General features: G+C 44.5%; 2 protein-coding genes; both read left to right on the top strand.

Annotated features, from left to right (window-relative positions):
• Positions 1-62: 62 nt before the first annotated feature.
• Positions 63-3576, top strand: GSTUM_00000536001 (uncharacterized protein). XM_002837558.2 has 2 exons: positions 63-744; positions 912-3576. The coding sequence occupies exons 1-2, from the start codon at positions 232-234 to the stop codon at positions 3126-3128; spliced, it is 2730 nt and encodes a 909-aa protein (XP_002837604.1). The 5' UTR covers positions 63-231; the 3' UTR covers positions 3129-3576.
• Positions 3577-12166: 8590 nt separating this feature from the next.
• On the top strand, positions 12167-16850 carry GSTUM_00000535001 (uncharacterized protein; the record flags this gene model as incomplete). XM_002837557.2 has 5 exons in its annotated part: positions 12167-12205; positions 12271-13067; positions 13131-13693; positions 13761-14217; positions 14274-16850. The coding sequence occupies 5 exons, from the start codon at positions 12167-12169 to the stop codon at positions 16738-16740; spliced, it is 4323 nt and encodes a 1440-aa protein (XP_002837603.1). The 3' UTR covers positions 16741-16850.
• Between the last annotated feature and the right edge of the window lie 6778 nt (positions 16851-23628).

Below are 23628 nucleotides of genomic sequence, written 5' to 3'. Positions count from 1 at the left end.
TAGGCATCCTTTCCCTTCCCCCACTACTACATTCACATCACATCCATCCATCCACCCACATTGCCACATTGCCCGGCCAAATTTCACAACTCCTCCCCCTTCTTGATAATTGCCAGTTCAAATTTCTTTCAAGGGGAAACCTTTCCAACTTCCCGCCTGGTTTTCTTATTCTGTCATTCTTTTCTAGATCCTAGACCCCCCCCCCCAAACACACCGACCCACAAACCCGATATGGCAAACCCTTCATCAGGTGATGCCGCTGGCTCGACAGGAGCTTCACCAACCGGGCCCTCGCCCAACTCGGTCAAACCGTCGCCGAAGTCATCATCATCAAACGCGCCCCATTCCGCCACTCCCACTTCGGCCCAGGCCCAATTCCACAGGTTCAGGTTGTCGGAATTCAGTCGTGTTGAGTCCAGCCCTACGAGCGCTTCGCCCGGCGGCCACTGCTCGCGCTTTCGCGTTACTGATTTCGTCCCATGGGCCTCACAGGCTGATCCTCCCCCGCCGCCTCCACCACCCCCTCCAGGTGTTGCGGTGAACGGCGGGAGGTCCGCGTCGGACGGCTCGCCTTCATCCGCTACCACTCCGCGGCCGGGAAGTTTCTCAGTCATGCACATGGACGTGGATAATTCGGGCCCACAACAAACAAGCAGTTCCGTGACAGCGGCGGCGGGATCGACTAGAGGTGTTTTACAGAAAATTACGGTACCCTCTGCCCAGGCGCAGGGATTGAAGCAAGCTGTGAGTAGTATTTTTTTTTTTTTTTGTGGTTTTATTCCTTTACTTTTGCAGCCCTATCCCCACCCCCCCGGGAGATTTTGTGAGGGAAGGGGGATCGGAAGATTACACGTTTGTGTTGGGATGTTTGCGGGAAATTTGTTCTGATTTTGGGGTCACGGTTTATGCAGTTACCAATTCACCCGCGGCCTCTCGCTCCCTCCCCGATCACGACCAATGGTATGGTCCCCTACAACCCTGCTACGGTTCCACAGGAAGCGGTTTGGGAGCTCTCTCGTGTTCTGAATATTCTACGTAATACGGCTCCGGAGATGGTTGTCAAGATCATCTCGGACGCTTTGATTAGTTGGCCGAGTGTCTTGGAGGGCAGTCTCCTCCGCCGCATTGGTGAGATTTTTCCACCCTTACCAGCCCCTAGTCCAGGAGTTCCCGGGCCATCAAACAGCGCTGCTAGTCCTCAGGAACCTCCCAAGAAGAAGAAGCGTGGAAGACCGCCTGGGAAGAAAACCAAATTGAATGACGGCAGTTCCGCAACCGTGCCCATTGCAGCTAATCTAGCCTCTATGCCACCCCCGCCGTTGCCGTACATTGCGCCCGGTCCACAGGCTCAGCTAGCCCCTGTGGCGCCACCGCAACCACCACCAACCTCTGCTAAGCGCAATCAGGCGGATGCGGGGAAGCTGCTCCAATGCACGCGTTGTTTGAAGTATTTCAATCCTACCTGGAGGGCTACGCCCGCCTCTGATCCTTCCTCGGAAGCTACATGCGCGGTTAAACACCCGTTCAAAGACTTTCCATCGGGTCTCGAGGTGGTTGCTCCTGCTAGGCGCAAGAATAATTATAAGACTACCTGGAAATGGAAGTGTTGTGGGAGAGAAGTGCAGAGCACGTCTAATGAGCTGTTGATGTGGCCGAGGAAGGAGGATGACAGGACGGGCGGGTGGTGCTTTGTCGGGAAGCATACTACTGAAGCTGGAGTGAGGGAGAAGTTGGGATTGAAGCCGGGCAAGGGGAAGAAGATACATGGTGATGGAGATAAGAAGCACAAGGGTGGACAGGGGGATTCAGGGGATCATTCACAGGCGAATGGAGAACAGGAGGATCCGAAGGAAGAAGGGTGGACTATGCTTCCTGGGGGTGGTAGAAGTATAGCTGGACCGGCCGGGGGAATGCAGCAGTATAGCGGGCATCCGCAGCAGCAGCAAGTTCAGCAGCCGCCACCGCCGTCTCCGCAAGGGCAGCAACCCACGTATCCACAACAACAGCAGCAGCATTGCCACCAACAGCAGCAACAGCAACAGCAACAAGTGGAAGATTCGCCGGACAGTCCGCCAAAGCGTAAGCGCGGAAGGCCAAAAGGAAGTAAGACTCGCAGCAAGGCTATGCCGATTTCAACATCAGCGGCTTCATCTTCGACTGCAACTGTCACAGCCAAAGATCCCACCGCCTCCACCCCCACTCAACAACACCCGCACCGTTCTCACAATCAACAGCGTGCCCACCCCCAGGACCAATCCTCCTTCTGGACACAATACACCGAACCAACTTCTACCTCAAACACCTCTCCCCGCCACCAACCCCCAACAACCCTTCCGGCCGCCAGCCCTTCGACTACAACCACTTCCCCCGCAACTCCGCAAGCTCCACATCATCCTCATCATGCTCGCCACCCCCACCCCTCCCATCATCCTCTGGAAGACCCAGCAATCTCGACCGCAGATCTTACCCTCCTCGCAAGTGCCACCGCCGCAATGACCGGCACCAGCAACAATCCTTCTTCCTCCAACCAGCCATCCACCTCGGATGCAAACACCACAACCACCGACATTCCGGAAAAGCGCAAACGCGGCCGTCCAAAGGGGAGTAAAAACGGTGGTAAAACCCTCGACGCAGGAGGAACTGCTACTACCGGCGGGAATAGGGGACTACGCATGAAGGGACAACAGCAGCAGCAGCAACCGCAGCAGCCGCAGCAACAACAGCAACAACCGCAACAACCGCAACAGCAGAAAAAGGTTGAAAGAGCTGTTATCCCAACAGTTCCTGAAGAAATCGAAGTTGTCGATGAAGATGACGACGAAGAAGAAATGGAGGATGAGGAAGAAGAGGAAGAGGAAGAGGACGAGGACGAGGAAGACGAGGATGAAGAAGAGGAGGAGGAAGATGCGGTCGGCGAAGACGACGTCGACGTCGACGCCAACAACACCACTAGTAATGCCGCCACTAGCACCGCCGTCCCAACTACCGGATCGAATACAGCCGAAGTCGGCGAGGAAGTGGAGTTCGGCGTTAGTGTCGGCGTGGGTGTTGGCGTGGGAATGGGGATGAGTGGCATGGATGGTTATGCGGGCCTTGGCGGGGGTGATGGTGGGGGGTGGTTTGGATAGTTCAGTTAGTTTCGTGGTCTTAGGGAGGAAGGGAGCGACGGAGGAGGGGTGACAAAAAATAGCTGTTTTTCTTTCCTTTTCTCCCCTTTTATTGGGTTTCGCTATTGTGCTGCTTGGTATTACTTGGTCTCGTGGCTATTACATTTTGCCTTCCCCTTTTTTTCATTTTCGCTCTACTCTACTCTACTTTACTTTACTCATTTTACTACTTAACCTTTTTTCTCTTCTTTCCTTTTCATTTCTTTCTTTCTCTCCCTTGCTTGAGTACTTTTCCCGTGTGCGAGTTTCGTCTCCATCTGTCCGTCTGTCCGTCCGACATTCTAGTCATCGCTTGTACTGTGCTCTTTTGTACCGTGTCCTAACTAGTTGGTCAGTCAATCCGTCAATCAAAGCCAGGCAGAATTGGCTAGGAAGAAGACGAAATGAATCAAACATGGGGATATTATACATACGCATAGCAAGCTGTTTGCGCGATTGAATGATGGGAGTTAGCTGTGTATTGTAGATTATATTAATATTTGGCTATCTGAGTGGTAAGTTTGGTGCGGTGCTGGTAAGCAGTTAGTTTTTTGATGAGAATCCGAATCGTGATGTTGGGATAGGGTGATTGGGTTTTAATCGATGGTATTGCACTTGGGGGGGGTTGTAATTTATCGATCGTTGTTGGATAAACCTACTCTGCCCACTGCATACAATGGTTTTTTTTGAGCGGTCAATGGTGTGAATGTGTACTAGTACAGGTGGGGGGTTTCTAGCTAGACATTGTGCTGGTATTGCTCATTAATGTATGTATGATATTATGATATCATACTATAGGTAGATTTACCGTAGTTGGTGTCGAGTTGGTCTTGCCCAAATGTTACGTCGTCATGATTCTGCACTCGATTTTTGATCGCAGAGAGTATTGATTTCTAGGAGAGGTTGATCATTTTCATAAGGTGTCACTCGAGGGACAGTGTGCGTGGTTAGGTGGGCAGGTATGATAATTTTCGATAGCCTGTACCATATGCATACTGGCGATATGCAGCGCTCTGGTAGTATAGTTCGCATTGATACAGAAGGACGTATACAGCGGGGGGGCAAAAATATGTTCAAATTTTTAGTAAGCCCAAGCAACTATTGCCCCCCCCCCTGTATATCAACAGTCACCTGATCGAATCTCCATTTCTTCCCCTTCAATCATACTCCCCGACACTATCCGTTCCTAGAACGGTAGAATCCAGCTTTGAGCCACCCCCCTCCCCCTCTCTCACCTCTATACAACCCCGCACCCACTGCCCTCTAAAATTCCCTGGCCAAGAGCCAATTTCTTGAACTGGCTTCACGGGAAAATATGATACTCTAGAGCGAGCCCCCCAGCAGGTCTCGACCACCGTCGTAGAACACCTCTGGACGGATTCGCCCACACCCGCACCTCCGCTAATCTTCTCCGGGTCCTCTGCGTGATCCCCAAAACGCCCCTGGAGGACATGGGATGATCAACAACAGCAGCTTTGAAGTTATCCACCTGGTAGGCAAAATACCCCCTTGGTTATTAGTATTTTTTTTTTTTTTAAGAAAATCTCTCCCTCTGTATACATTCTCCCGGCGCTCACCAGTTCCACAGTCTCGAATAGTGAGGACTCTTGTGCCGAAGTAGATTCATAACTACAGTGTGATACTTGCTTAGTTTTTAATTTTTACTTAAGTTGAAGTTCTACTTTTAGCTGCACTTCTATTAATTTATATTTATTTATATCTGACTTCTATGTTGTTACTTATTTAATTGCTAGTTATATACTGTGTAGTAATCTATTATTAACTACACTTGACAAGTTTGTTTACTGATTATATGTTGATTATTTTAAGCTATTTTCTGCATTTTACATGTAGTTTTTATTATTTAATTCTTATTGAAGGCTCGACCTAGTTTATAATTATTATAATATTATTTTAATTTACATTTATTCTATTTGAATATTCACAATAGGCTAATTAATTAAGAACAAATTTTTCTTTTCTATTTAAATTATCTCCATTTCTATTTTTTATTTTTTTGTCTTATATATACTTGTGAAAGTACAAGAACTTGCATGCAGTGTAAGCTGTGGTATTGAACTCTGTTTCCGTGAAAACCACAGTGAAAGAAAAAACCACACCTTACTTTTGTCAAGCCACTTGCTTGCTGGCCAAAAATCTTTTCTCACAGCCTCTGCCTTTACTCCTCCTGGGAAAGGAATTTTCATTCACAGAACTAGCTGCTCCTACCTTCATGGTATACTCGTATTGTAAGGGCAAGAAGCCTGCTAAGAATTCTTCCACACCCTCTAGTACTCAGCCCTCTACCTCTGAGGGTGAGATCCTTTTCTTTATGCCTTAGGACCCATTCTCACTTATACAGCCACATAGCAATACTATTTTTACACTGCCTCACATCAAGGAGTACTATCTGAGAGATGCCACTTGCAATGCCTACATCATGAACTTTTTGTATAAGATAAAACAAGAGAAGCGAATTTGAGCCAAAGTCCTGGCTACTAGAGAAGTAGTAGTTCTGATTGTGAGGATCAACTTAATTCACAAAGACTATTGGTTGGCCATTGATATGCTCACTGAAGAACTTGAAGGCCTGAAGGAGAAGGTAGATAGGGTTAAGTCTGCTATCCCTCAACTACCAATATCTACTTCTATTCTTTTTTGCTTCCAATCAGAAATGTACTATAGGACCAGCTGTGATATCAAATATCCAACCCTTTGCTCGCTTCCCTCCTCCATCCACAACCACTATTATCTTTTCTTAGGTATTGCATCAGCAAGAATAAACCCTGAGTCCTGTGCAGTTGATTTGTCAGATGCACAAAATGATGGAATGCTAACTGTGATTCAGGACCCAAGTAGACATAGTAATCAAAGTCAGGATGTAAGTAGATGTGGCAACCAAGGTCAAGATGTAACAGGATGTAATAGGATGTAACAGGACATAACAGAACATAACAGGACACAGCAGGACACAACTGGAAACAACTAGATGTAATACTTGATGTCAGAATACTACTTTTAAATACAGAAATCGTGGGACACAGGCAATATAAAGCATAACTTATGCCCAAGTTACTGCAAAAAGAGCTTTAATATTATACCTTAAGTCTAATAAACATAACAGGCTGTATTTCTACCAATACTAACGCCAAGTAGATATTTTTTACACCATTAAAAATCTGGCATCAAGTGGGTTTAGGACACAAAGTGTCAGTCTGTGCATCAGGGTATTCAGAATGGAATCTGATTTCAAAAGTTAGCACTTCGCTAGTACACAAAACAGACTGTAACTCCACGGATAATAGTGCTGGAAGGTCATTCTCTACACTGTTGGAAGACTAGTATCAGGTAGGTCTAGGATACAAAGTGTCAGCCTGTATATCAGAGTATTCAGGATGGAATCTGATGTCAAAGTCAGTGCATAGTCAAAGCCTTACCAAAAAAGACCACTTTCATAACAGCTTGTATCTCTACCAGTATTAATGCTGGGAACTCGTTCTTTATACTATTGAAACACTGGTATTGAGTAGGTCTAGGACACAAATGGTCAACCTGTACATTAAGGTATCTATGATCGAATCTGACGTCAAAGTCAGCACTTTACCAGGATACAAAAAAAACTTTAACTCCACAGATTATGGTACCAGAATAATGTTCTTTATACCGTTGGAAAGCTGGTATCGAATAGGTCTGTAATACAAAGTGTCAGCCTGTACATTAGACTATTCAGGGCAGAATCTGGTGTCAAAATCAATACTTTGTCAGGATACAAAATAGACTGTAACGCCTTGGAAACACACAGTAGATAGATATTCTTTAGTGCAATAGAAAGTTAAAATTGAGTAGAATGTTGTCCTAAATTATTAGCTTTGATAGTATAGGAACTGATGAGCAATGGTAGTTGACAGACCTATTGTTGATGTTCTGACCATGATATGTAGTTATTTAGATGTTAAATATGCCGCAGTTTTAGAAAACCTTAACATAACACTCAAGTTACCACTCGATTTAATAATCACAACTATTACTCACTTTTACATTCTACCGGTTGGCCATTTTGGCTCCCAGATTCTTATAGAGACTAAAACAAAATTTGGTACTACACCTCTTCTATGAGATATTTTTAGATTCAGTCCTAGTATCTAGGGAGTATATTGATAGCTAGTATGTAACTTACTGTTATGATTAAGACTTCCTGCCATCTTGTGTCAGAATATCAGCAAGGATCAAGGTTAACCTGGCCAAATTGGTGGGTGAAAATTAGTAGATTCTTACTTAACATGAAATCTAGATATGTTAGGTGCAACTGGATACTCAGGACATCCAGGACGCATGCGATGTGGGCAACTGAACATTTGCATCAGTATGTATGGTCAACACATCTGACACAGGGTTTTTTTTTTTTTTACTGATATCAACATTTCAGTTTCTGTTGATAACATTACCTTACATTTAGCTAATACTCTACAAACTCGCTCCTTGATAGAAGACCTAAAAACTGTACTAGAGATCGCTGACCTTGGAGAAGCAATATTCTTACTCAGCCTATATATAATGTATGAACTGGATGGGATATGTCTTATCCTGGAATAATACATTAACTCAATCCTCTCATGATATGTAATGGAAAATTCCTGTTCTGTTTCTGCACCCTTACTAAAAGGCATCAACTTATAAAAGAGACTGAAGACATGCAGATACTAGACCCTTCTATATACCAATCAATAAACATATTACCTATGTATTTGATGACTGGCAAAAGACCTTATATAGTTTATATGATTTCATTTCTCTCTCAATTTTCTTCTTGCCTTTCTTATTAACATCCTAGCATTTTGTAATAATCCTACTCTGTATGTTAGCTCTTCAACAGGTAATGACCTTACCTCATTGATATCTCGATAGCTCTGAGACTCTTCATCTTCATTACCACTTCTGATAATGCTCATTGTTATCTTCTTAGTCTTGTCTTATCCCGATAAGTGAGACCTCTTTCCCACATAGTATTGCAGGGGATGTTTAAGGGGATAAAAGTATAGATTCAACTTGTAGTATAGGAAAGAACTTAAGTGGTTGTATGAGGAGTCTGCATAGGAGGTCCCTGAACCCACCTATTTATGCAGATACCTCACCCAACTCTAACCCTGTATGACCCATACCTTCACATCACCATATCCTATGACTCACAGCTATGAGTCATGTGAGATCCTCAGCTTACCCATATGAGTCAACAGTGCAACATACAAAAACCAAGCATAAGTATTATAACAAGTTATGTGCACTAATTGTATCACATGCATGAGACTCAGGACTTATGAGTATAGGTCATGCATGAAAGTCATAACATCATATGACTCACAACTGTGAGTTATTGTATAACAATAAACACCTATGACTTATAAGCACAAGTCATATGAAAGCCTTGTATCACCACTCCAATCCGCCTTGATACAACCTGATTTGTGACATACTGCTAAACTGTCATAAATGTGGCTTGGCAGGGAAAAGGTTTTCCCGTGATGCATGGTTATGAGTCACAGGTATGTTATGGTTTCACACTTATGACTCATTTCGGTCATATGATTTGTTATGTGTGGAATTTGTGATGCTGTCGCACATGGCTCAAATATGAGTCAGGAGACATGCACCTGGTGAGTAAAACTTACGAGTGTGTCTTGCAGGTATGCCTTGCATATATGATTTATGTTTAGCACATGACTTCATTCTGAGGTCATGGGCTTCGTGCATATGACTCATTCGAGTCATATGACTTGTTTATTGTGTTATGATTGGTTTACAAGTTTTCACACATGACCTTGCTACGAGGTCATGGGTTTTGAGTATGGGACTATTTGGGTTATATGACTAGTTTATTATAATTTGGTTTCCTGCATGTGACCACTTCGGGTCACATGACCATGGGTGGGAAGAATATTATATAAGGAGGCCAATGCGGCTGAGGTGAATAGGTTCTTCACGCTTTGTTCTAAGAACTTTTCTTACTTATTACTTTAACGAATATAAAACACCTTTACGATCTTTATCTTTATTGCAATGTTATGGTTACGCCAAGGAGAATACTTCACAAAGAAGAGTTAGTGAAAGCTTACCATAGGCATTCCTGATAGAAGACAAAGATCTTGTACTATCGGTAACGTAGGCAGAGGCCTAGTACTATCGTAAGACAAAGAAAAGAAGAAGAAGAAGAGAAGTATCATTCCCCATCGCTAAGAACTAACTATCCGAGGAGGGATCATTACATAAACCTATTTTAAGATATATAAATGAAACAAAATAAATTAGATTATTCTATCCAGATAACAAGATAAACAGATAAATGCTTATGCGGATGTCAACTTTGCTACATGTCTAGATACCTGCTACTCCTTCTCAGGATATATGATACTTTTCAGCTATTTATGTATCTCCTAATGCTCCAAGAAGCAAGCCCCTATTAGCACATCCACTACTGAAGCTCAATACATTGGGATGTTTCAGAGCGCCCAACAAATTTAATTGTTACAGAAAGGTCTTCATAACATTCAACTTAATATACTAATTGCATTACATGTAGCTACTACTAGTGTAATCTTTCTGGCAACAAACTATCAACTTGGCATGCAGACCAAATATATCAATATCTACTTTTATAAGATACAAGAGGAAATCAAGCACTGTTCATTCACTCTCCTTAAAGTTGAGTCCTTGGACAACCTTGCTGACATTTCTACCAAAGTTTTAGCAAAACCGGTACAAAACCGAATTATGTAACTATTGGGCTGTAGGTAATATGAGAAAGTGTTGAAATTTCTTGATTCATTTTATATCTATATTTACTTGATAATAGTGTATATTCTCTCATACTTGATTAGTGTTTCGGCAAACATAAACACTGTATACATTACTACAGCTATGATATATTTTACATTTTTTTATTAATATTTAGTAATAATGATTAGGGATTATGTATGTGTTACTTTCATTTGTTTACGGGATATTTCATCATCTTTATGTATTTTCTTAGACTTTACATCTGTGATTATTTCTTCAGACTTACTATAATTTCCCTTATATTTTCTCTAATTCAGGTATACTTTATGAGAATATCTTGGCATATTCTCATGGTTAAACACATTTGCCCTTATGTTTTTCCTACTTATGCTACAGTTTTACACTGTTGCACTTATATTTCTCCCTTTTATTTCTTTATTACATGAGATTTATATGGAGAATGTAAACCTGTATATATAAATGCTATATCCTACTTCATTTACAAATAATTAAGGACAACAATCTCTACCGGTTTACCTTTGTATCTTTTACCTCCTCACTAGAAACATACCTGTAATATTCTCTTTATATTACACCCGTATAGTTTACATTGCTATTAAGATCATACTGTTCACAAATTTAATACATACAGATTCAACATCCTATTTTGAAAGAAGATTTGACTTTTATTAACCTAATTGAGATATCATACTTTTAGTACTATGATATTTGGTCATATGATAATAGGGCTGAAACCTAACCCTGTAGCAGCTTCACTGAGATAGAGTAGACGTGACTCGAAATGATAAAACTTGGAAGAAATGTCAGAATTAGAGATAAACTTGAACAATAGATTGTAGCATGGATTAGTGAAATGAAGAGGCCACAAGTAAGGAGGAACGAATTAAATACCGTAGTCAAGTTATGCACCTAGTGGAGAACAGTGTAGTCTTGGGGATGACGAGTAAGATGATAGAGGGTGGAGGATGAAACCAGTAGGATCCTGTAGAAGAAAGGAGAACTCGATTTCAAATATGAGTGGTAAAGCAGACTCTGGAGGGGATAAATGTCGTGACGAATCAAAGCGAATCGTTACGAATGCGTCCTCTGGCCTAATGGTAGCGGTGGAAATGAGGGCGACGAGTCCGCTTTTCCTCTAATAATACTGGCCTTTTCCAAGTGTGCTAAAAGGAGGCGGAGTGAAGAATTGAGGGAACCTATGAGTGAGTGCCCATGGCATACATCATGGGTTCTCACCATCCTGAGCCGTCGTCGCTGATCACCCGGGTCACCGGAGCTGGGTCTATATATCCTCAGGTACTTCTCTGACGAAGTGGTATGAGGGGACCTGGTTAAGATCTAGATCTGGCGGGAGTCTGATTAAACGTACTTACTAGCCCCCGAACTCCTGGATTCCCAGATGATAGATGCTTCTACCCCAACCTTGTAGGGCGGGGTTCTTGTTACTCCAAAATCCTGGAAAGGAAACAAAAAAAAAAACCAGACGCCTAAATAGTGAAGATACTGAAAGCATGCTTCTTTTGGGATTGATGGACTGACTCGGGGCAGTTAAGAAACTCTCAGTGTGGCTGCATATTTTGGCTACTATTGCTGGTGCGTGGATTTGCACTACTAATTCTTGAAAACTCGATATAAGGGCTTACAGGGCATAGGATGTGGAGTTTGCATCGATCTAGAATGGTGGTGCTTTGCTCCATGAGCTGATGTGGACTGTGTTTCCCTCAAACCTTTTGAGCGAAAATTTATCTGATTTACCGCAATGCACTCTCCACAGGATGTTATCCGTTATACTTCTCGGGCGATTAATATGGGAGGCCCTTGTGATACTTGCGCGCAGAAGCCCTATTAGCACATCCGCCTCTATATCGAAGATATCACACACAATCTCGACTCAGCGTTTGCAGTCCTATTAGGCACGAATTTATCCTAGCATCGGACGCCCGGCCTTGGTAGCACAAGTACTGTACTGTACTGTGGAATACAAACAGCCTTGTACGGTACTGTACTGTACAATACCGATGCTCCAAGATCAGCAGTGGCGTGACGGGCAAGCTTACCCCGCCTCAACGGTAAGTTAAGCTGAGCTTATCATCAGCCTCTTGTGAACCCGAGCACGCTTTATTCACGTCGGACAGAATAATCTGAGGCTCATTCCAATCGATAAATAACGGCACTCAAGCTAACCGAGGGCGGGAAGCCCTAGAAAGAATAAAATAAAACGAGCAATCATGTCTCAACTGAGACTCCTTGAGGACGCATTTCGTGAGGTATGATCACTGCCTTTTGGATGTCCTTTCAAGTAAATGATGACAGAGTGGTTAATTTGGGGTAGTTTCTCAACATTGAGGAGAAGCAAGAGATCCCCGCTGTGATACAAATTAGGGAAATCTCCACTACTCTTAACATAGTTGGTGAGGCAACATGGAAAGCGTCCATCCAGTGCGACGAAGGTCGTTTCGTCAGGATGGTTGAAGTAAAGAATCCATTCAATGCGAACGATGAGGAGAATCTTGAATGGTATCTTGAGGAGTTTGCGACTACATCACCCCTTTCACGATCGAGGGCTCATGAGGTGTCTTCCAATTTGAAGGAATATGCTGCCGGGTTGATAAAGGGGTTTGCATTGGAGGAAGTCGTCAACCACATACGGGCGCAAAATGCTGTGGGGGAGGAACCGGGAATCACGTTCTTTCTTGATGTGGAGACTTTGCCTTCGGAGTCGGCCAAGTCATCTCTGCATATTATACATTGGGAAGTGCTCGAAAACCTTGATCTTTGGCCACGGGAAATAAAGGGACGGATAGTGGTTCGCAGGAAGGTCGCGGATTTGGAGTTGAAACAGTCTTCTCCCGTGGATCTCGTTAACGGGGCTTTTAACATACTGCTGGTAGTGGCGAGGAACCTAAGCATAGGTGAGGATGAGATCGGCCATACTCTTGTCGCAGCGGAACTAGTTAAAGTCCTAGTGGATCTCCCGATCGAAACACCCGTTGATCTGGAGATTGTGAGACCGGGCACATGGGAGACGTTCAAAGCAAAGTTGGAAGCAAGGCCGAGGGGTTACTACCGATTGGTTCATTTTGACCTGCACGGAAGGGTGCGAGTGGATAAGCTGGCAGGAGAGAAAGCGTTTGTATTTTCATGAAAAAAATAAAGGGTGTTGGTGCGAGTGTTCTGACGCAGCGTTAACAGGTCTTCTTTATGTTTTGTCTCCGATAAGGATCCTACGGGGGTAACTTGGAAGTCTGCTTCTGACGTCGCTGACCTACTCTATCTGCATAATGTGACCTCCGTCATCTTGAATGCTCGCAACTCGGCCGACGCCAGTGAGGAAAGTGTCGCACTCAAATTTATCAATCGTGGAGTTTCTGCGGTTGTGGCTGTCTCTTATGAATTTATGGCTAGTGCTGCGGGGTCTTTTATGACGGGTTTCTACCGCTCACTATTAATAGACAGATCTAGCTTCGCTGTGGCAGCGCATGCTGGACGGGCAAAAATGATGAAGCAGAAAATGAGAGATTCTTCTTATGGAATTCGGGTACCTGTAGAGGATCATATGGTCCCGGTATTTTATCAGCGCGGAGAGCTGGCCGCGATTAACTGGGATGTCATGAGGAAACTGAACATGATTCTACTGACGAATGGGCTCAAAGCTCCCATGAATCTAGTAGGTAGGGAACTGGACATCTTGAGACTCGAGACACTGCTTCTTTGCGGGGATGGCATTGCTGCGGTTACAGGGAGGAGAAGAGTTGGTAAGAGGAAAAAAAACCGTTACACTCTCCAGCGAAACACATACTGACTGGCAGTGATTATTGGCAGGTAAAACCGCTTTATTAAAACATTTGTGCTGGTGGTGGAATATTACTGGATTAGTTAACCATAGTCAGTATATAGATCTTGAAGCAACACAAGATACCTTCTGCGAAATTTTACTCCTGCTCTACCGGGACGCCATTGGCATGCCAACAATATTGGAGATGGAAATGATAGTAGTCCCAGACGCCCGCGAAACTGATGCGTATTGGCGGCTAGTAAACTGGTTGCAGTTGAACCACCATCTGATCGTTTTCGATGGTGTCGAACATTGGAAGCCAGAGATTCCCGAAAAGGTCCAACCAGCCGATCGTACCGGGCCGACCTTTTGGAATGCCCAACGACGCGCTCTGGAGAGTTTTTTGGAGGATGTTAGTGGTGGGGAAACGATTGTGATAGTCACAGCGGAGCTCAATTCACCTTGGGTGGATATCAACCCGTACGCCCTAGAGGGATTGTCACCGTGAGTTGTCCGCGCCATGAGTGTAAAGGAGCAAGTTACTGAAACATTCTATCCAGATATTATATGGCGTCGCTACTACCGATTGAATTAGAAAAATCCAATGAAGAAACGGTCCTCGGACCAGGTGCGAACTTCATGGAATTTTATGCTCAGCTTATTGAGCTCTGCGATGGTCTTCCAGGGGCCGTTACAGAATTCTCGTGTAAGCTCCCCCTCAATATTAAGGAAAATACTCCGGAAGAGGTATACTGCAGAAGCCTCTTAGCGGTTCCCGCGGCTGCAGGTCGGTACAGCTCAGATTGCGCGAGGGCTGAATTTGTTCAGTCTTTAATCCCTCCCAATTCAGATGAGGCTCCCCATTCTGATCTGAACCGTTTGATATATATCATTGCTCCGTTCTGGGGACGTATCCCGAAAAACATCGACGACTACCTTATTTTTATCTGTTTTCATGGATACTTTAATCGTGACGACCCTAAAACCCTCTGCCTGCCAATACGGAGGTTTGACGCTAAAAACCCCCGCGATCTGAGCCCGGAGGAGATAAAAAGGGTAATGGAACTTCTTGGCCGCTCCAAGATACGCTCCGAATACCATCGCATAACCTCCTCCCTGCAGGAAAAAGGCTATCTCACAAAGGACAAATTCAAGCCAGATCAATATTATAGGGTCAACCCAGTTTTGACGTTGGCGCTTCGTGGAGTGATATTCGGTGATGGACACCTAAGTACTGTGGCACACGCGCGTGCGTGTCTCGCTGCATTCTTGGACTACTACAAAATACAAACCCTCAAGGATAATTGGGGTAGCCGTATCCAGCTCGAGAAGACAAGCATTTACTCCATCATGATAACTCTCTCGTGTCTCCCGCCAACCCTTAGTGGGCTTTCATTACTGCCCGTTAGGCCTATGCTATCTCTGATATCGACCTACCAGGCCGGGCGCGGTGGGAGCGATTGGCATATCCTAGATGCCATCTCTGAAATGTTGATCAATTTGTTCGACTCATTCCTAGCGACAGAGCGGGATATCCCGTTGGAAGCCGTTTTCACCGCTTATAAACTCGTCTTCCACTGCTCGAACTACCTCTGTTCCAGATACAGGAATGCAGACGGCGCGACAGATAAGTTCATCGAACAGGTCAAAAAATCGAACGAGTACTCCAAGCTTTCCGAAGCATTACCGGAAAGCCTCCGCGAAAACTTGCTCATTGCGAACTTCATGGCTGCCACAATGAGCGCACAAGTTGCAGACGCGCACAGAGAACTTTTGCCGGGGGCCTTTGTGTACGAAACCATGGGGGATGTATCCGGAGCCAACCGCGAAGCTCACAAACTTCTCGAGTCGGATCCTAGAATCGACTTCCAAGCTGAGGGTAACAGCGACGCAGCGCAGGATTTCAGAAGATTGCAGCACTTGCGGACACTTTCACTTGAGTTCGACATGAAAAATGTTCGCGGCTGGTCTAGCAAAACGGAGAAAGCCAAGGCGCAGAAATCAATAAAAGAAGTCTGCAATGAGCTCCGGGGATCAGCAGCAAAATTGGGACTGGACCTTACGTATATCGACGGCTGGCTGGCCGTGCATGAAGTAAGAGTGGGGGTCATTACCCTCACTGAGACACTAAGCAAGCTAGCCAAAGCCGAAGCGAATGACCCGAAATACCTCCCCGGGTCCGCGATCATGGAAGCGGAGATAAAGAGAGACAGCGGCGACATTGCTAGTGCGAAGGAAATTCTGCTCACAGCACTGGAGCATTGCCGGGAAGGAGGTTCTGCGCAAGGGGAATTATTGTGCCACGGCCGATTGCAAGAAATCGCCTACCTCACCGGTCAATGGGGCGACACGATCACACACAACGAACGGATGATAGAGCTGGTGGATATTGTCTATAGCCGCGATACCAAGGAAAAGCGAAGAGCGGACAAAGCAGTACTGGCGGCCCATTCTGCGCTTGCACACATCCACCTCAGGCAGTGGGACGAAGCCATTGAATGTGTTCTGTACACGATACGCATCTGCCAGGAAGCGCCCGTCGACGACCCAAATGCCTTCCTTCTTGACAGGGTCCAGGCCGAACAACTAGTCATCCTAAGGTACCTCCGGTACCACCACCCGGACCATGAAGACCTCCCTTCCTCGGCGGAAATCAGGAGACAGCAACTTGCCCTCCAACGAAAGCTCGATCCCGCGATGGCAAAGAAGATGGATGATCCAGCGGTGAGGAGGATGGAGGAGATTAAGACGCAACTTAGCCTCACCGTAGCGATGAGCCCCAGGGCACAATGGGCCGCTGGAAGGGAAATATGGGACAGCGATGTGCCGATGTACGACGACGGCATACCGTTGCACACGAGGAACTGGGGTGTCACGGAGTGGTGGGAGGACAAAGAGGAGGATGCGGAAGCATTAGCTCTGGTGAAGGAGTATCATGATTCCTTCCAGTACGATCCTGAGTCTGCGCTGTTTGGCATTAGTTTGGATGAATCGAAAGCATTGGAAGGGCTGCTACCCGGGGTTTGAAGGGGAAATTGAGTTAAAATTGAATCGAAGGAGGAGGGTTTTCCTTGCTGTGAAAGTTTGCTTTTTAGTTGACTAGTTAAAATATTAGCACGGTCATTCTTTTACCCCCATCAGACAACAATGGCGGGCTTCCTAGCTATATTCATATCCCAACCACCACATGATAACAGCTCCATCCCAACTTTCAGGAAATGAATTTTCAGACACTCCATATTTCCCACCACATACGTATCCCACTATCCTAATCCTAGTACTCGTAGATCACGTAGAGTAGAAACTAGAGGCCTGCACGGCACCACACCTCTCTGCATGGCACCCACACCCTCTATCCTATCTGCAACCCAACCATTAAAACTCTCCCTCCCTTCCAATACCCGAGTGACACCCCGTGAGCCTCCCCTCGAGTACCGTACGAGTACGGTCCGCCACACACACCAACTTACATCTCGCGAGTCCATAGGTTCCCTTCCCGATCATAAAAACCCGGGCCCAGAATTCCTACCGGAAACCCCATTTTAGCGCGATACAAGTAACGTTGCAAAAAACACCCCAAGCTACAATACGAAAATACATTCGCATCCGTTCAACTATATCACACTAGACCTCAGCGCAAAAAAAAAAAGGTGATCGGCGCCACATGGATGCGATTGAGCATTAGCGCATCGCTTAAGCCTACTCGACACGGCTCATTCTTCAATTGATACGAGTAGAGCGAGTACGAGTACGGTAGTCGAGTCGAGTCGAGTGCGGGGGATGGAGTCTCTGAGCTCCTGAGGGGGGCTGAAGGAAGGAGGCGTTTTTACCCTTCTGGTGTGCTATGTCTTACCCGTTGTGAAAGTGCGAATGATTTTCTCGGCTAGATAGGCGAAGGGCGGGATGTACAAGTACTCGAGTATGGCAAGGCACTGTTTCCCGCAGAACCTTTACATTGGGTAATTGTATCATATCCGGGAGTGTACGGTATGGTATTTTACCGTTGGTTGGAGTTATGTTTTGCGTGTTGGCTTACAGGGGATGTTATGGGGGGGGCGAAAATGATAATATTATGATAACCGGTTCATTTGTATGCTGTCAGGACGGGTGGACGGGAGGTACTGCACTTGTACGATACTGTTCTTTACTCGAGTCGTGAGAAGTGCGAGAATGATCGACTACGAGTACTGTACTGTACCGTACCCAAGACACCATGCCTTATTTATGTGAGGGTGAGATGCAAAAAAACCGTCCAGCTCAAAGTGAAAGTCTTGGTCTAATCTAAAAGTGCAAGTACCTCGAGAACAACTGTGTTATCGCAACACACTCCATTCTCTCGAGTATTCCCTCGAGTAAAAGTATTATATGGCACTGCGTGTGTATGGTGAGTCCCGCGGTTTCCGCGGTTTCGTGTTGGCTCGGATCGAATCTTATTGGGGTTCTATTATGACGCGACAGTAGTGGGGCGGGCGGGGGAAGGATACTTGTACGGTTGTTGGGCTTGGGAGTGGCGTTTTTGCGTGAGCTGGGCTCTCGATCGGGGATTTATAGTACCCATTGGTGACGAGACGAGGTCGGTCGGTCGGTCAGGCCCACTCGCTATGAAAGAGGGCGAGGGGGAGGGAGGGAATTCCCACGCGTGGTACTTTTGGGTAGGCGAAGGTTGATGTTGCCTTAGAGCGAGGGAGTGAGAGCCAATGGTGAGTAAGTTACCCTGTTGTGATTAAAATACTACCGTATTTTATCCCCGCCCGGACTGAAGGGCTTTCAAAGTCTAATACCCTGCGAGCACTATAGAGCTTTTCTGGACTCCCAATTTGGTTTCTGAGGGAAAATTTTTAAGTTGGCCAAGTCAGAGGCACCGTTCCAGTACGGTAGGGGATACCGTAGTGAGGGGGGTTGGGCTGGACAGACTTCCACCCCCCCCTTCCTTAGGATTAAAATTTCTGGGATTCTTGGGAATACAAACACCTTTTTGCCCAGGTATCAGTGGAAGTATCATACTCACTACCGTATTTCTATGATACCTTGCGCCATGACCTACCAAACTCAACCGATTGTAAAAGCGCCGGTACCCCACTGTTACTATATGACGTGTCGATCCTGGCTTAACCCCCAGGCTTTCAACTAAGATTGAGACTCGTACCAATAATGTATCATCCTCGAGTTACGGAAACCGTTCTCCTGGGACTCGGGGGAAGGGGCAAAGTATTGAATAGCCTGTTGTCTGAGTGGAATTGCTTTATTTAGGTATTTCCATGAGTTTTTTAACTCGGATTCTACGGTACACGCTTGAGCAATATCTGGTAGGAATTGATGCCCTTTGTGGGAAGTTTGCGCGATTCCGCCACTGATTCACTCCCACACAAAACCCCCAGCCCGCCCCAATACTCGTACCGGTACTCCAAGAACAGTACTGTACTCGTACTAGTACCCCCGCGCCGAGTACGTTACTCAACTGTTGGTTTTTGTTTTTCCATTCATATCTTTGCTTCTCCCTCCTCACGAAGTTCGTGCTGCGACACATTATAACGCGAGGGCCCACCAAAGAGCAGATCCTCAGCGCCGGGGTCCGGATATCTTTGAAATTCGTGAGCACCGTACTCGAGGACAAGACCGATGCCAAGTCGTTATCTAGTGTTCTTTTGGAGGTTGTGGCCATGTCATTACTACCGTAACACAATTCAGGGATTGTAAGGGCAAAAGTAAAAAGTAAGCTTAAGGACAGAGTGACTTAGCCTTTATCGACTATCATAATCCCAGAACTGGCTGCCTATCAGAGCCCTGGAAATGTGGGCCAGTCGTGTAGGGCCCTTGGCACGACTGGTCTGGGATTACAGTCGCACCTGGCTATAGTGAACCTCGTTGTAGTGAATCCGGGGCTATAGTAAACCGGGCACACAGGAAAAACAGGTTCCCACAAATAATATGTTAGCTATAGTGGAAAAAAACCCTATAGTGTAGTGAACAGGAAATAGTAAATATGCAGGGGTATAAAAATCAAAACTCATGTAAATTTCAATGGCTATAAGGAACAAAAGGAGTGAGAGTTATAGACTATCCCATTTATGGACAAGTGGGAGTACTCCAATTAAGGGTATACAGTATCACAATTCTACTTATTATCCTGTATCCATCCAGGAAGGATATCGCCCTCAAGTTCTGGCTGGAACTGTGGGCCAGGAGACTCAGCCACATGTAGACTCTGTGAATGGTCAGGAGGTGGGTCTAGGATGAGAGCAGAGACAATAGGAGAAAAGTAGAGGAGTTGAGAAGAAGGTTCCGGTGTTGGGGATAGATCAGTGGTGCTTGATGGCCCTGAGATTAACTCCAGCAAAATTGTGCTAGCACTTGCCGGCCATAAGGAACCAAGTTGAAGCCAATTGTTAAAGTTAACTTATTTCTTGTTCTTAACTTCATGCTCCTGAAAGCCTTGGTGTATTTTCCAAAGCTGGTAGATTACCATAGGTATTTCTAATAAAGATCCAGAGATAGGAAGTATATCGGTGAGAAACTGTTGAAGAAGTGTAACGATGATGTTAATATGGGCCTTGGCAAGAGGGATAGAGATCATCTCAGGTAAATCGTTTCTGGTAATGTGATAGGTAGAGGAATCACTCTTACTACCACTTCCTTGACCTCAATTTTGCAGGTCATGTATGATATCAGTTGTCAATATACTATCTGAACTTATATCAATGTCTGGAGCATCTTCATAATCCAAAAATGAGTTGGCAAGTCACTCAACCTGCTGACTATTACAGCTAAATTCAGGAAGAGAGCTGATAGATATCTGGGTGGCTTGTCAAATCTTTTCCATATACTCAGTATAGGAGCCATGCAAACTGTGGTTAATGGCTTCCACCAATTCCACCTTTTGCCAACAATGAAAAATAACACTAGTAGGCAGTTCCTTCCAAGCCTTTGATATCATATACATGACTTGTAGTACATCTAGCTTTGGAGCAGCTGTTCCAGTCCTTTCAAAGAAGTCCACTATATGAGTAACATATTTCGGTCAGTAGATCGAATAATTCCAGTATCAAGTAGCTGTAACCAAGCTGTTATATTTAGAGGCAAATAGAATAGAGTAATATAGTCTAAAACATGGGGTTTTGGACTAGTACATTCAATAGCTGGTTTCTCTGGAGGTGGGTAGGTTAGTGCATTATCAGTTATCAAGGCAATATGTCTACCTTAAGTTTTTATATCCTCATTGAGCTTTCCTAAAAACTCGTACTAGATGCCTGAGAGCATCTAGGCCTTCTTATTGGATTTGTATACAATAGGCAAATTGTCTGAATTGATTTTTGCTTTTTGAAAGGTAATAGGAGTTTTGGATTTATTAATTAGCCAGGCCCGTATTAGGAATACCAGAACCCGATACCTAGGAACCACTCTAAGTAGGGTAACCCCACTCAGAATCATAATCTCTGGTCTCCAACACCCCCCTCCGGCTTCCTTACGGGGCCCGCGCATCATCATATATATTAATCTCAGTTGCGTCCTGTGACTATATTACCACAGAGTTGAAGGTGTCAGAATAACACCATATACGTCGTCGCCGTCTGTCTGACCGGATCCTGTTCGCAGGATATATGAGAGGGGAACTTCGGCTAGGTCTGGGAAGTGGAACTGAGTAATTCCGTCAACTACTCAGAAAGTTACTTGGCTTCAAAGACATGACACCTTTGGCATGGGCCTTAGGTAACAGGACGATTTCGCACAAAGAGATGGTATCAATTGGTAAAGGATCTCTACTAGAGACTAATACATTTACATCCACCAGAAGAGTCTAGAACTCCAAAAGACACTACCAAAGAAGCCAATGAACTTCATGGAGTGTTGCAACTGGGTTTCGGAATACGTCGTAGCCATGGGGTAATTATTAATACTACAATAGTTACTGAAACCTACAACCCAGAGAGCAACCAAGGATTGCCGACCGAGGGATTAATTACCAATCTGGTGAAATAGCTTCCTGCAAGTTAATAGGAAGTCATCTAAAGAAAATCTATTGGTTGGGTATTGAGTTACAAAGGATTGGAGTCAGACGACCTACGATGGTTGTAATGATGACCACCTTTACAGATATAGCCGTGGATTAAACTGATCATTTTATCAATGGCGAAGACAATTGGAGCCAACTCAGTTCGACTTAAGAACTAGGCCATAAGTCTAAAGACTCTGCTAATCAGGATATTACTATTGGGGACAGCACGCTTTCTAAGAAGAAATATCATAATTACCGAAGAGGGTGTGATGGTTTCTAGGGTCCACAGGTGTTTGCACCTTGGAAGAAAACTTGACGTCAAGAATTACGATTGAAGAAGTACATAGTTGTATGATAAATAGATGTAGTCCGTGAACACTCAGATGTGGAATATAAATATTGAAGTACCTTCCAAGCTTTGGACATCATCAAGCAACGGAGAAGAGACTTTAACAATATAATATTGTTTTTATGATTCTACCCTACTTTACCTGTTCTACTTTGCTCCTAGTAGTCATAAATGAAACAAGCAAAGTCCGAGCCTTCCTAAACAATCTCCATCTACAGAAACGAATCTCGATTGGCCTAGACAACTTTGAAGTCTATCAAGTTGTCTCCGCCTAACAGCCCACCACTTGTCAGATCTATCTGAATTGACTGTAACAAAGACAGTAACTCAAGTCTTATTATTTTTACCTCCTCTGAACATTTCGCCTTTTTTTGCGATAGTCAAATCCAGCAGCATATTATATTTAGTAATTTATATATTAGTTCTACAATTTTTATATTTTGTCCACAGAAAAACTATTAGGTATATAATACATACTGTAGGGCAAGCTCATTGCAGTTATATATATCCCTTAAGGTAAAATCTTTCAAACTTTCTCTTAATCTAACCTTCATCTCAGGTATGCCATATGCCTCTAGGTCATCTTCCTCAGTTTCTCTATATGTCTTCGCTTTTTCCAATCCATACCAGTTCTTCAAACCAGCCAGCCAACCAGAGGAGAACTCAAATCCTGTACAATCCTCTCCTTTACTAACCTCTTCATCTTCTAGTACTACTATCTCTTGAACAAACTTTCTTACTATAGCAAGAATTACATCATCCATCATAATCACTCTCGCAAGCTGAGCCCGGTAAACCCACTCACTTTTGTGAGTCTCCAGGATAGGAAATAGTTACCTTTGGGCTTTCTTCTAACAGTTATCACTCGCATTTAAATTGATATTTAAATGCTTCTGACTATTGTTTAATATCATTGAGAGCTTGGACTTTGAAAGCAGGCCACCAGTTACCGGATCTACAACAATTTTTATTCCAGTAAGTATCTCATTATCTCACATACATTTTTTTATTAAGTTATCCACATACCTGGAAACAGCTTTGCGAACTCTTCTAATTTCATTTCCTCATTCTCCTTTGACTCGGTTCTCCTTTTACAGATATTATACTTCTCTAGTATCGTCAAACCTCTTCTCCACTTACCTTGGCCTATGGAGCTGCTGTTGGAGCTGGTCGCTTTGTTGCTTGGATTTCCCCAAATCATTGCTAAACCTCCATGCTCTCCCCTCTTCTTGATGCTTGCACAAACTGCTGAAAAAAAAAAATTCCCCTCCTTTACTCTCTTTGGCCAAGACCTCTTAATCATCTTTACTATAATGAATCCCTGGCTATAGTGAACGTGAAGGGTCTTGTTTTTGTCGTTCGTTATAGCCAGGTGAGACTGTACAAGTACGGACTGACCGACCGGCTTGTTTGGGCGGCTTGTGCGATTTTGCGTCCAGAGTCAAATCCTAGCAATTTGGTTGGTCCAGTGCCTTGTTTTCCTCGCATCCAGAATTCTCTTGGGAAAAGTCTCTCCAGTCGAGTATGTGATATTTGTTAGTATCGTGAAGTGAATCCCTGGCATATCATGGCA

The sequence above is a fragment of the Tuber melanosporum genome, assembly GCF_000151645.1.
Source record: "Tuber melanosporum whole genome shotgun sequence assembly, scaffold_192, strain Mel28".
Taxonomy (NCBI): Eukaryota; Fungi; Ascomycota; class Pezizomycetes; order Pezizales; family Tuberaceae; genus Tuber; species Tuber melanosporum.
Note: the sequence above shows the minus strand (reverse complement) of the source record. Positions and strands in the feature narration are given on the sequence as shown.